The sequence below is a fragment of the Pagrus major genome, chromosome 12 (genome assembly GCF_040436345.1).
Source record: "Pagrus major chromosome 12, Pma_NU_1.0".
Lineage (NCBI taxonomy): Eukaryota > Metazoa > Chordata > Actinopteri > Spariformes > Sparidae > Pagrus > Pagrus major.
In genome coordinates, this window is record NC_133226.1 from 3005917 (window position 1) to 3018641 (window position 12725).

At 42.0% G+C, this 12725-nt stretch overlaps 1 protein-coding gene across 1 annotated transcript; it reads left to right on the forward strand.

Annotated features, from left to right (window-relative positions):
- Positions 1-203: 203 nt before the first annotated feature.
- Positions 204-8613, forward strand: LOC141006299 (E3 ubiquitin-protein ligase MARCHF3-like). Its single transcript, XM_073478456.1, has 5 exons — positions 204-347; positions 955-1237; positions 4298-4502; positions 4603-4812; positions 7732-8613. The coding sequence occupies exons 2-5, from the start codon at positions 987-989 to the stop codon at positions 7888-7890; spliced, it is 825 nt and encodes a 274-aa protein (XP_073334557.1). The 5' UTR covers positions 204-347; positions 955-986; the 3' UTR covers positions 7891-8613.
- Positions 8614-12725: the final 4112 nt, after the last annotated feature.

Genomic DNA, 12725 nt, shown 5'->3' on the forward strand with positions numbered 1-12725 from the left:
TTTTCCAACAGCCTCAGGCAGGAAGTCACACACACAAGCCGAGGAGGGGCGGGGGGAGGAGAGGGGAGGAGGGGAGGAGAAAGAGGAAGAGAGAGGAGGGGGAGGAGAGAGGAGGAGGGGGAGGAGAGAGGAGGAGGGGGAGGAGTCTGCCCGTAAAAACAGGGCGGAAATGTGTCAGCAGCAGGCAGCTGAACCAAACAACGCCTCCAGCTCAAAGCGGAAGTCCTGGGCAGCCTGACTTGACAGCGCAGTTGAAAACATACACGGGGTGTTGGAGAAATTACTACTTTAAATCCTAATTTGTCTTTCAAGCAGGTACCACTGTGAATTTAGGACATCGACTAAAAGTAAGTCTTTGACATTTGAAAGAAATAGAGAAAAGGTGTGGCTCGTTAGCTAGGCCTACTGTAGGGTTAACTTCCCCCATGTGTTGTCATCAAAACAATGTTCCCCTGTTTGGACATGAACACGTTCAGCACGCCTCGTCATTTGTGCTGAACACCAACCCGCTGTTCCGTTGTTGGCTGACATTTATGTTGACATTACAGGAACGTTAGTTGTTTTACCATGCTGGTTTGCCTCTCTTTAACGTTACATACACATTGACCAGCATTGAGACAGTATTGTTTACCCCCAGCGTCAGTTAGCTTGTTAAATCTAGTACATTTCTGAAACATTCGTTCTTTAGCAGAAACCATAACATGAAGTTAGTCAGTGTGTAATGTTAAGACATAGCTGACATTGCTGTAAATATAGACAAAACTCTCAGACGTTACATATACGTATAACGTTACATTCCCCAGCTGTTGGAGAGCCTCATGCCTTGCTGCACAACCAGCCCGCTGCCGTTATGACAGGAAAGGCTGGCTCAAACAGTCGGCAGTGCTCCCCCTGGTGACTGTAGTGGAGTATTTCGCAGCTATCTGAATCACCTCTCTCTTGATGATCTTGCAGATGGGAAATGTCTGTGTCCACCGTCTGGTGTCATGATGACCAATCGCTGTACGTTGTTGCCAGAAGTTTTGCCAAACCAGTGTCGATCAGCCCATGTGAGCTGCCGACCTGAGCTGGACTCAGAGCCCATATGTGGGTTCTCCGATGAGCCACCTCTCCCAGGTAAAACCATGGAGGATTGCAGTGTGTCAACCAGTGAGCAGCATCAGTGTTACAGTCAGGTGTCGACCAAGCTGGATGGCCCGCTGATCTCTCCAGGGTTGGACGTGTACGCCAAGCAGAGGTAGGTCATGGATGTATTTCAATTCTGTTTAAAACACTGTGTCTAATTTTTCATAATACGCAAGTAACGGGGTTGAGGACAATACTTCTGTCACAGACTGTGTTTATTTCAGTGAAATAGTCCTGGAAGAAATTGTTCAACAGAAAGTTCACTGAAGAAATGTTGAGTGCTGACTCTGAGGTGGGTAACACAGATACTGGTCTTGAAAAGATGTAGTCTTGATATTATAGACTGTTGTAGTCTTATTTATAAAGGACTTTCTAGATTAAAAGAGATTTTAGATTTATCTGACTGCTTGTATTAATAGACGAAAAGTAGCCCTTGTGCAGTAATATAGAAAACTAGAAAAGGCAAGTTCTGAAGAAAGAGGAGGTTGTGAATGCTGGCTGTTGAAAAGCTAATGCCTAATGCACATTGCCGGCTGTAAAGTCTTTGAATACCAGGAATATATGTGTAGCTCCCCTCCAGCTGAAATCATGGACACAAGGCATTCTTTTGGCTACAGGCATTTATTTGCGCCTCTGTGCTGTCAAGCATGCCGTGAGAACTAGACAAAATGAATCATAAGGAGAATTGATACAACTCTAATACATAAACAGCATTCTCACAGATGTCCTGTTGTCTGGCAGACTTGGTTGATCTTCCTTAAATGGCAGGGGCATCTCACAGTGACCATCTGCATTGAATTTTATGCCTTCCTCCATTATTTATATGAAGTGCATATCCTCTTGAGAGAAGTGAGCGTCTTCCACATTTCTTTCATTAAAGTCTGGCTCTGACTGAGCACATTTAACACATCTGTAGGGGTGACTAATTCCTTGACTTGTGGGCGGCATATGTATTGAACTTCACTTGTTAGATTAGCTGGTGACTGAAAATGCGGTGTCATTTGTCTCACAACAATCCTATGACTGCTTCCAATTGCATCGCCATAGTCGACACAGGGATTTAAGGTCTGTTCTTACTGCAAATAGCTCATCATCCTTGCCTGACAATGTCTCTGGGCAGCAGGGCTTGAGAACAATTGTAACCTATGAGCAGGCCAATGTCATAATTGATTAAAGGAGCAATCTCTTCAGCAGGGTGGTCTATGTGAGACCATGACCCTGCTGTCTTTGGTGTAGGTATGTGACTTAGATAAGCAGGAATAAACTCTCTTGAATATGCTACTGTGAGAGCCATTTTTTTGGAAGAAGTTATGGCAGCTACAATCTGAAAAATGTGAAATATTTTAAGGTTCATTGAAAAGCTGATGCTAAATGCGCAGTGTTGGCTTTAACAACTTTGAATAATGCTAATAATACATGAAAAATATTAAATACTTTAGGGTTTGTTGAAAAGGTAACGGCAAACTGAATCGGTGGCTTTAATTTATTTGAAGTCGCATGTGAACAGTATGAAGCGTCCTAAAAGTGGGATGAAGCATTCAAAATATACTAAAAGCTGTGAGCCAAACTGCAGTGCTGGCTTGAATTTGTGTCGAGAAGCAGCTGATGGAGTATGAAGAGATGTTACAGTGAGAATGAGTCAAATATTCTGAATGGGACTGAAATGTTGAAATGGGACTGAAATGTTGACTAAATCTCATAATGTATCAAAAATGGGAAACATTTAAATATTCAAATAGAGTTTGCTGCTTAAAGACTGAACAAAAAGATGAAAGTTGAATATAATTAAAATGTTGGAAAATATACTATGACTCTGTGTCTGTGTGTCTGTGTGTATGTGTTAGGTCATATGTGCACACCTAAGCGTGCATATTTGACTTTATTTGTGTGTGTGTGTGTGTGTGCCACTGTGTGTTTTAAACCACACTCATTGGCACATCTGTCTCTGTCTTGGCCCACTTTTTATCAGTTGCCACGGTGATGGTGGTGGTAATGGTCAGAGTTGATTTTATAGTGATTTTAGCTGAGGCTCACCTCACATTGTCATGCTTCTCCCTCAAAAAGAGTAACTACGATCAGTTAAATGATGATATAGTAGAAACTATGAGAGTCGACTGAACACACTATGACATTTTTGTGTGTTAATTGTTAAAATTGTAGCTTGTGGGGCGATTTAAAAAAAGTAGATGTGTTTGTCTGTCTCCAGATATTTTTCCACTCAGTTTTTATGGGACTGTTGGTCAGCGCTCTTGTCACTTAAAACCCCACTAAGCAAAAAGTTTTGGTCCGATTGCTGCCAGAGGCACATTGTTGTGACCAAATCTTCCTACAGGCTGATGTTTAAATTATGTAGGTGGAGTGAACACTGTGGGAATGAGAACGAGTTGAAGACCAGGTTTGAGTCACTTGAGTCCTCCACCTTTCTGCCCCATACAAACCAGTGTAAAAATCTGAAACTGGCTGAAAAATTATGAATCTCAGAACTGTGGCTGTGCTAAGAGTATGAATAATATGAAAAAGCTGAATTCATATGAGAACATCCTAATCTTTGTGAACGTTTCAAAGTTTGAAGGACTGGGAAGAGTTTGAAAATGAGTGGGTTTGAAGTGATTTCTAATTGTCTTCCATTATAACTAAGGTATGACTGAGCTTCAAAGGAAGTTGAATATTTTGAAAAGATGAATAGTAGTTTGTAATAATAGCAATAAAACTTGAATGGAGTTTCTAGCTGGAAGCGTAAATGAGTTTTGAAGTTTATGAAAAAGCTTGAAAAAGTGTCAAAATGTGGGATTTCTGAACATTCTGTCCATCTGCGTGAATTGGGAAAAAAATGGCCGGAAAATGGTAAATATCTCTAAAATTATGAATGATATCAATGAGAAAAGTAATAGTGCACTAATCCCAATTGAGATGAATATTTTGATGTTTGAATGGGGTGAATACATTAAAAAATGTGGAAGGAGTAGCGAACCAAAAAAACAGACGGAAGAATAAAAATGCTGTCCGTAGAAGAACATACGTTCTGAGTGCTTCCAGCAACTTGTACATCCTGCTCCTGCAGTTTATGTTGATTAACATCATTTAATTTTGTTTTACATTCTCTGACACAAACCAATCAATCAAATACGTATTGAGTGAAAGTCAAAGTGTCTTCCCTCTGTCTTCTCTTCAGTGCCGTGCCAGAGAACCCCATGTGTCGTATCTGTCATGACAGCGGAGCCCAGGAGGAACTGCTGTCCCCCTGTGAATGTTCCGGGACCCTGGCCACCATCCACCGCAGCTGTCTGGAGCACTGGCTGTCTGCCTCAGGAACCAGCTTCTGTGAGCTCTGCCACTACCAGTTCACTGTGCAGAGGAAGTCCAGGTCACTGCTTGAGGTACAGGATAGTCAGGAAGGCTACAGTATGGCACAGATTCAGTTCAGCATCACATTTGATCTACTACCTGACTGTGCTGTAATTCTTTTTGGTGGTGTAGTGGATGCAGAACCCAAGTCTTCGTCAGGAGAAGCGCACCCTGTTTGGTGACATGGTGTGTTTCCTGCTCATCACCCCTCTGGCCACCATCTCTGGCTGGCTCTGCCTTCGTGGTGCCATAGATCACCTTCACTTCGCCAGCCGGCTGGAGGCTGTGGGGCTTATCTCACTTACTGTTGCCCTCTTCACCATTTACCTCTTCTGGACCCTGGTTAGTATTATGATGTGTGATGTTATCCACTGTTTATTAGCTTTACTTCCAGGTATAGTTTGACCCATTTTTATAATGTCAGAGGTTCATAAAGATAGTTTTACATCATCCATTGTGATCTGAATCTCCAGACACGCCCCACAGAACAGTGAACATAGACACTACATTACAGAAACAACACAACACAACTGTACTCGACCGATTAATCGGTTTGGCCGATTAATCAGCGCGGCTTTTACAGACCATTGTTATTGGCTGAACTTAGCTCCAATAGTTGCCGATGGCTGCGCAGCCTACACCGACCACACGGGGGAGTACGTCATCATGGAGTCAATCATCATTATTTGAGGGCCACTTCTACTGAAAATATCTAAATCCTCTTACTCTCCCTCTCCCTCTTACTCTAAAGTAAACAAACTGACACAGACAGGTAACTGCTGCACATTAACATTGGATATACAGCAGCCATACATGCACCACAGGCTTTAATTAATGTCATGTTTTTCAGTGTAAACTAAGAGAGACTAACGTAACATCAGAGATATTTTTTCATAAAGTAATTCTCCACTCCATGAAATACCTTCCATGCATTACTCTGGCGTTAGGGTTAGAAAATATGGGTTAATGTTAAATCGTTGCACTCCTGTTGTAATGTTAAACGTTGGAATAGCTGATTTTACTGGAGGCTGACAAGTGTGGCCTTCAAGTCATACAGTGTTTTGGACACTGTGCAGAGGAGGTCAATGTAACTTCTTGTGTCTACTAGAGAAAACTGACTAATTACACGTTAGGTTTAAGGATGTCAAGAATAGATTGCACCATGAAAATGTCATGTAAATTAAATAATGATTGTTAGACTAGGCATACTTCCTGTTGACAGAAGGTGGCGCAGTGACTATACCTGCTAATTTGGCATGTAGCGGTGTTATGGGCTGGACTCTAATCAAACATCCGAAATTTGGGAGAGATTGTACCATTTACGCAGAAGTACTTCCTGTTTCATGGCAAATATGTCCTTGCCACTGCATCAGCATCCAATGACGACTCAGAATCTTCACTATATACCGTCATGTAAGGCCCTAATTTTCTCAGGAAATTCGAGGTGGATTTGGTCAACCTGCTAGCAGAAGTACTACTACTTGCCAGTAGGCGGTGCTATGACTGTGAGCGAACATTGGCATATCGGGGCAATTGTTTTTTTTTCAGTGTTTCCCCGGTGTCCACCTGTTAATCTAAACCGCGGACTGTTTATAATCATATGGATGCAGTTATAATGTTTTGTGGTTGAGATCCTGACCCACCATGCATCCTGGAAAGTGACAAAGTTACATTTTTTGCTCTAAATGTGACATAATTACATAATCACCATCAGTAAACAGGACCCTGTCTGACTCTCTCGCTCTCGGGGAGGGAGGCTGTTTTCTGGGGGAAGGTCCACTGAAGTCTTGGTCGGTAGGGCTGACCGTCACAGTGATTTCTTTTCAATACAAGAGTCAGAGAAAGTAACTACAACAACACAATAGTGGAAGGAGACAAAGACATAGTGAGTTAAAGTGTTTTGCTCTAAATCACGTCACATAATCAGTGCGATCAACTGTGACAAACAGTCAGTAGGACAGACAGGATGACACTTTCCCACGTATAACTCCGGTGAGGCGAAGTATCGGCTCATGATTCCTACCTTGAGAGGGCAGTGTGAATGGGGCTATCAATTGGTGTGATTTTTTTTTTTTTTTCACTCACTCACACAGTTTGTCAAGCAAACATGCTTCTATCACTCTTGCTGTGATTTATGTTTCACAAATGTTTTTACTAAACATGAACATTTAATTTTAGCTAACTCACCTATTCTTTCAGTACAGCTTTGGATGAAGCTGCCTCTCTCACAGTGATTTGTCTTCCCTGTTGTCCACGCGTTTCAGTGTTTGTCAAGCGACGACTTTCTTGTGTTCCACCACGATGTTGCACACCGTGCAAAACAATTTAGCTCCGCTTTCATACAGAACATCATGGAATTGTTTTCACAGTCGTTAGCAGGGAGTTTTGTAGGTAAATGTGAGACGCTGAGCATGTCTGCATCTCCAAATCTAGAAACAAGGACACGAGTTTGTCTAAGTCAGTGACGTGAGCAAAGAGAACTGCTGTTATTGGTGAAAATAGCAGGACTACGGCGATTGGTTAAATTTGAGGGAAAGTTGCGGTGATTGGACAAAATGGCAAGGTCTCAAAGAATTCAAGGTGATTGGTTGAATTTGCGTGAGTTGGTGCAATCGCAACACCGCTAAATCCAGGAGGGACTGATTAGCTCAGCTCCATTGGTGCTGCCGTGCTTATGTCATGTTATGTTGTACTAGAGTTGAAAGTTGTGCACACAATGCAAAATACTCCGACTGTCGTCCACAAGAGAACTTTCTCATCAGGAACAAGTTGGTGCAGTTTCTGCTGCAGCTCATAAGCATTACATACTGTTTTTGTTGCCTGCAGCACCAACCCTCCTTTGGAATCGCTGCTCCTGGTTGCCCTGTTAAAGTTACTGCGTTACGCTGTTGATACAAACTCAACTCTTCCTCTATCCATTTCAGATTAAAAGCCCTCTAGTGTTTCAGTGGACAGAAACCCTTCATTTCTTAACAAGGCTTTTATTGTGAATTTTCAGGAATGTGTTTTGGAAAACTCTGATAAATATGGGCTACTTAAACTGTATTATTTTGATGTTAAACTTTAGAATGAGTAAAGTTAACAGGAACAGATAAAGTAGTAGTGATCACAATTTATACTTTCTCTTTTAAATCAAAAATCCCAATCAAAGCACAACCATGTCATTTAATATGCCACTTCAGTACACTATAAGAACAAATATTACTGGGACCTACAGAAAATTGTGTGATTAAATTCTAATGTTCACTTTGTCTTCACCAGGTGTCTCTCAGATATCACTGTCGACTGTACAATGAGTGGCGACAGTCCAATCAGAGAGTTGTCCTCCTCCTTCCCAGGTCCCACAGTGAAGCATCAGCGCTCCACTCCTTACACGGGGGAAAGCGAGGGAAGCAGCTGTCCAAAGAGTCAATAGTCTGAGCACAGAGCCGATTCCAAGACAGGCTCTCATCAGGGGACGGACTCTGCTCATCTTCTGGTCTCATTGCACTTTAAAACACTGCTCTGAGATGTTCTTTTAGAGCTGATGTCACATGTGTGAATGGCCACAAGTCCAAGCACTTTATTCTCAAACTGATTGTGAAGACGGTAAAGGACTGCCTCACCAGGATACAAGGATATTGTATAGCCATCTTAGCTCCTCATGGGGGATGGACTGCAGTTTTTATATGGACCAAATGACAGAAGGCTAAACACTGATCATAACTTGCATTTACAGCACTTAGAAGGGGGGAACTTGGAATGGTTTGTTTTCAAACAGTAACTGACAAATCCTGCATAGTATACCTTTAAGAAAGAGTGCTGAACTGTAGGCCCCTCATCTATGCCACAGTTTGCATGGATAAGAGAAAGTGAACATGTGTTGGATGTAAAGTTGGTCCCTGTGATACTCGGTGAGGGTCATGTGCCTCAACTGAAGTCAAATATAGCCTTAATGTCCTCTCCTGATACAGTGTCTTGCACACAGCCAGCCACAGTCAATCTGATTTAAGTCTTTCAAGAATTCCATTGACAGTTGGCTCTTTTGAATTGATAGATTAAACCACTCTTAAACCAAAGGCTATTTTTTTATTTGAAACATATTGTTGGGTCTGTCTCAATGTTGTGTCGATGTAGAAAAATAAAGTTCAGTGTTCAATACAATTGCGTTGACTGATTATTGATCATGTGAGGGTTTTTTTCTGTGTTAACTTATTTGACATAAATCCATAAGATAAGATGTACCTTTATTGATCCTCCGCAAGACAATTTGACCCTTCATACATTAGCTGATCTAATCTCATCTAAAATTAATTGATACATTTTTCATTCTTTCACTAAAATACAACAGAGCCTGGCATGTATCATGTAGAAAAAACTGCTCTTGAATCAATGATTGGTGATGTTTAACATAAGATAACACAATTATGTACACCAAGCAGGACATACTGTATATGGGCTGACAGCACAAGACATAAGTACATTTAAAAATGGTGGATTTTAAACTGAAAATAGTCTAGTTGAAGTAAGTGGATGTGTTAGTGCAACAGGTTATTGACGCTGTATGAACTGTTCATCAGAGTGATGGCTCATGGAAAGAAACTTCTCGTGTCTGCTTGTGTTGGCACACAGTGTTCTGTAGCACCTACCAAAGGGGAGAAGTTGGAGAGGTTGTGTCCAGGTTGTGATGGTTCTTCAGTAATGTTTCCTGACTCTGGACATGTAGAAGTCCTAAATGGAGGGCAGGCTGGAAGCAATGATTTTTTCTGCTGTCCTGAATGTCTGTTGATGGATGTGCAGAGAACAGACTGGATGATTGCAGAACAGAACTGTTATTGATAAGTTCATGGCCTAAAGTAGAAGGAGCCAATTTTAGAAAACTCAGCACATTATTGTTCAACATAGTCCCCTCCTACAATTACACACTTAAGCCAGCAGTCATAGAGCATACAGATACCTTCTTTGTTGAAGTTGGCATTTTGGTGGTCCACAGCAGCGATAACGTCACTGTCACAATGGAAACCACTGAACTTCTTCATCTTCTTTATCTGGGGAAGAAGTAGTAGTCTGAGGGTGCCAGAATCTGGTGAATCGGGCTGGTGTTGGATGAGTTCAAATCTGCATCCCTGGATGGCAACCATCGGCACTGTGGACTGTGGGCGTGATCATTGTCTAATACAGTGCTGACTAGCAATTTTCAATTAGCTGAAACAGAAATACCTCTTAAATTATTAACTTTGTGTGAATGTGGGCTAAACACCTGCAGTAGAACACATTCAGGTTGTCAGCCTGGTTTTCTCCAGTGTGAGGGGAGGTTTCCTGTGGTTGGTGATGCAGGCCTCTCTACACTGACGCAAGGTTGTTAACTGAAAACCTGTTTTTCAGCTTTTCAGTGTGGCTGCTCTTTGCTACTCATGACATGTTAATACCTCAGTGGTTAAAAGAAGGATACTTTGGTTGAAAGACCAGGCTTTCATATGTGGTTTCATTTGTCAAGCTTTTCAAGCAACACTAAATCTAAATCTCCGGCTTAAAAGGAAAAAAATAGAGTTGAGAACCACATCAGTTGATTGCAGATGTATAATATAGTCAGATTGTATGATGTGACTAACAATATGATTTCCTTGTTCTGGGATACAATGATGTCTGCACAGAGCATGCAGGGTGAGGGTGCACTCACACTTGGCCCAGTTGCTCCATACCGTGCTGTTCTCCTGCTTGCCTGCACTCACATTGCTCTGGCCGCAACCAGGCCTGAGCAAGGTTACCTCTTGTACATGTCATCACTCCATGGCGCGGCCGCAGCACGATGGAGGACAACAGAGAGAACATGACTTTACTGAGGTCTTTTTTGTGGCTTATTATTTTGTGTCATTTTGGCCCTCTAACATTCCTGGATGTCTTGATTATACAAGGCGGTGTAATATGCATGATCATACTTTGTGTCCACATTGCACACTCTTGTTTATGCTCTTGCATGAGCAACCATATTATGTGAAGCACACCTCTTCCAACCGTGCCAGAGCCAAGGAAGTGTACCATGCCTGAGCACGGTACGGAGCGCTCGCACTAGTCAAACAAACTGGACTTTGGGGGTCAAATGTGCTTGGGCACAGTACAAATTGCCTAGTGTGAGTGCGCCCAAGACGACACTCACCTCAGCCACAGATTGTTCACCCTGCTGACAGCTGACAAAGGATACAGAAATATCCGATGCTGTACCACCAGACTACAGAGCAGCTTCATTCCTCACACTGTGAGACTTCTCAATTCTTCATCAACACTCAATTTTTCAGGCCTCAAAGGACTCAAACATCGTTTCGTTTTTTAAACCCTTGTGATTTTAAAAAAAAATGACAATAAATTTACCTTCAATGCTTGAAAAAGTATTTTCTTTTATTATCTTGTTCTAATGTGTATTTTATTGTTACTCTCAGACAGGTCAGCTTTACAGGTTTGACCTCTGCATATGAGTAAATATACAGTTACATTGATTAAGCATTCAATTATGCATCTCTTACTATTGTCTTTCCATATGTCCATAGCAGTCTGGATTAAATGGGACTATTTGAACTGTGTTTTGATGATCTGTGTCTGTTGAACTACTCCTATCAAAGTCCTCCAGGGTTGAGAAAGAAATGTTGGGTTAGGGTTACACAGTTTTTGAAGGAACTCGGCTGGTAGGTTGTTCCAGACATCTTGGAGAACTAACCACAGATCTTCTGTGGTTGTAGGCTTCCTCAAATCCTTCTGTCTCTTCATGTAATCCCAGACAGACTCGATGATGTTGAGATCAGGGCTCTGTGGGGGCCATACCATCACTTCCAGGACTTCTTGTTCTTCTTTACACTGAAGATGGTTCTTAATGACATTGCCTGTATGTTTGGAGTCGTTGTCTTGCTGCAGAATAAATTTGGAGCCAATCGTACACCTCCCCTGATGGCATTGCATGATGGATAAGTATCTGCCTGTATTTCTCAGCATTGAGGACCATTAATCCACCAAATCTCCAACTCCATTTGCAGAAATGCAGCCCCAAACTTGCAAGGAACCTCCACCATGCTTCACTATTACCTGCAGACACTCATTATTGTACCGCTCTCCAGCCCTTCGGCGAACAAACTGCCTTCTACTACAGCCAAAATTTTGACTCATCAGTCCAGAGCACCTGCTGACATTTTTCTGCACCCCAGTTTCTATGTTTTCGTGCATAGTTGAGTGGCTTGGCCTTGTTTCCACGTCGGAGGTATGGCTTTTTGGCTGCAACTCTTCCATGAAGACCACTTCTAGCCAGACTTCTCCGGACAGTAGATGGGTGTACCTGGGTCCCACTGGTTTCTGCCAGTTCTGAGCTGATGGCACTGCTGGACATCTTCAAAGGGAAATAAGCTTGATGTGTTTTTCATCTGCTGCACTTTCTGCAAGTTTCATTGGCCGACCACTGCGTCTACGATCCTCAGCGTTGCCCGTTTCTTTGTGCTTCTTCAAAAGAGCACATCTTGAAACCCCAGTCTGCTTTCAAATCTTTGTCTGGGAGAGACCTTGCTGATGCAGTATAACTACCTTGTGTCTTGTTGCTGTGCTCAGTCTTGCCATGGTGTATGACCTGTGACATGAAACTGTCTTCCACAACCTCACCTTGGTAGCAGAGTTTGGCTGTTCCTCACCCAGTTTTAAGCCCCCTACACAGCTGTTTGTTTCAGTTAATGACTGTGTTTTAACCTACATGTGTAATTGATGATCATTAGCGTCTGTTTGGTATAATTGGTTGATCATATATCTGACTATAATCCTACAAAATCCCTGACTTTGTGCAAGTGTACCTATAAGAATTGATGCTGGTTTGAAGGCAAAGGGTAGTAACACCAAATATTGATTTGATAAACATTTTTCTTCTGTTCGCTCACTTTGCATTTTGTAAATTGATAAAAATAAACCATTATTTATTTTTTCGAAAAGCATTCTTAGTTTACAGCATTTTTTCACACCTGCCTATAACTTTTGCACAGTACTGTATATCTCAGACTTCAGACACCATTGTTATGAAGAGACTGTCACCTCCTTAAACATAAAACAAACACAAATGTCATGTTTAACACATTTTTTTTTTTAAGTTTAGGGTTTGACTGGAGCTTTTGTATGTGTTATCTCGTTGTGCAGGGGCCATGGAATTGTCAAAATTGTCAAAAACTACTGGATTGGTGGATGTTCCATATGTGATGATGCTGTAGAGGAATGCCAGTGCCATACAAGCTGCTTTGGTCTGTGCCACCTGT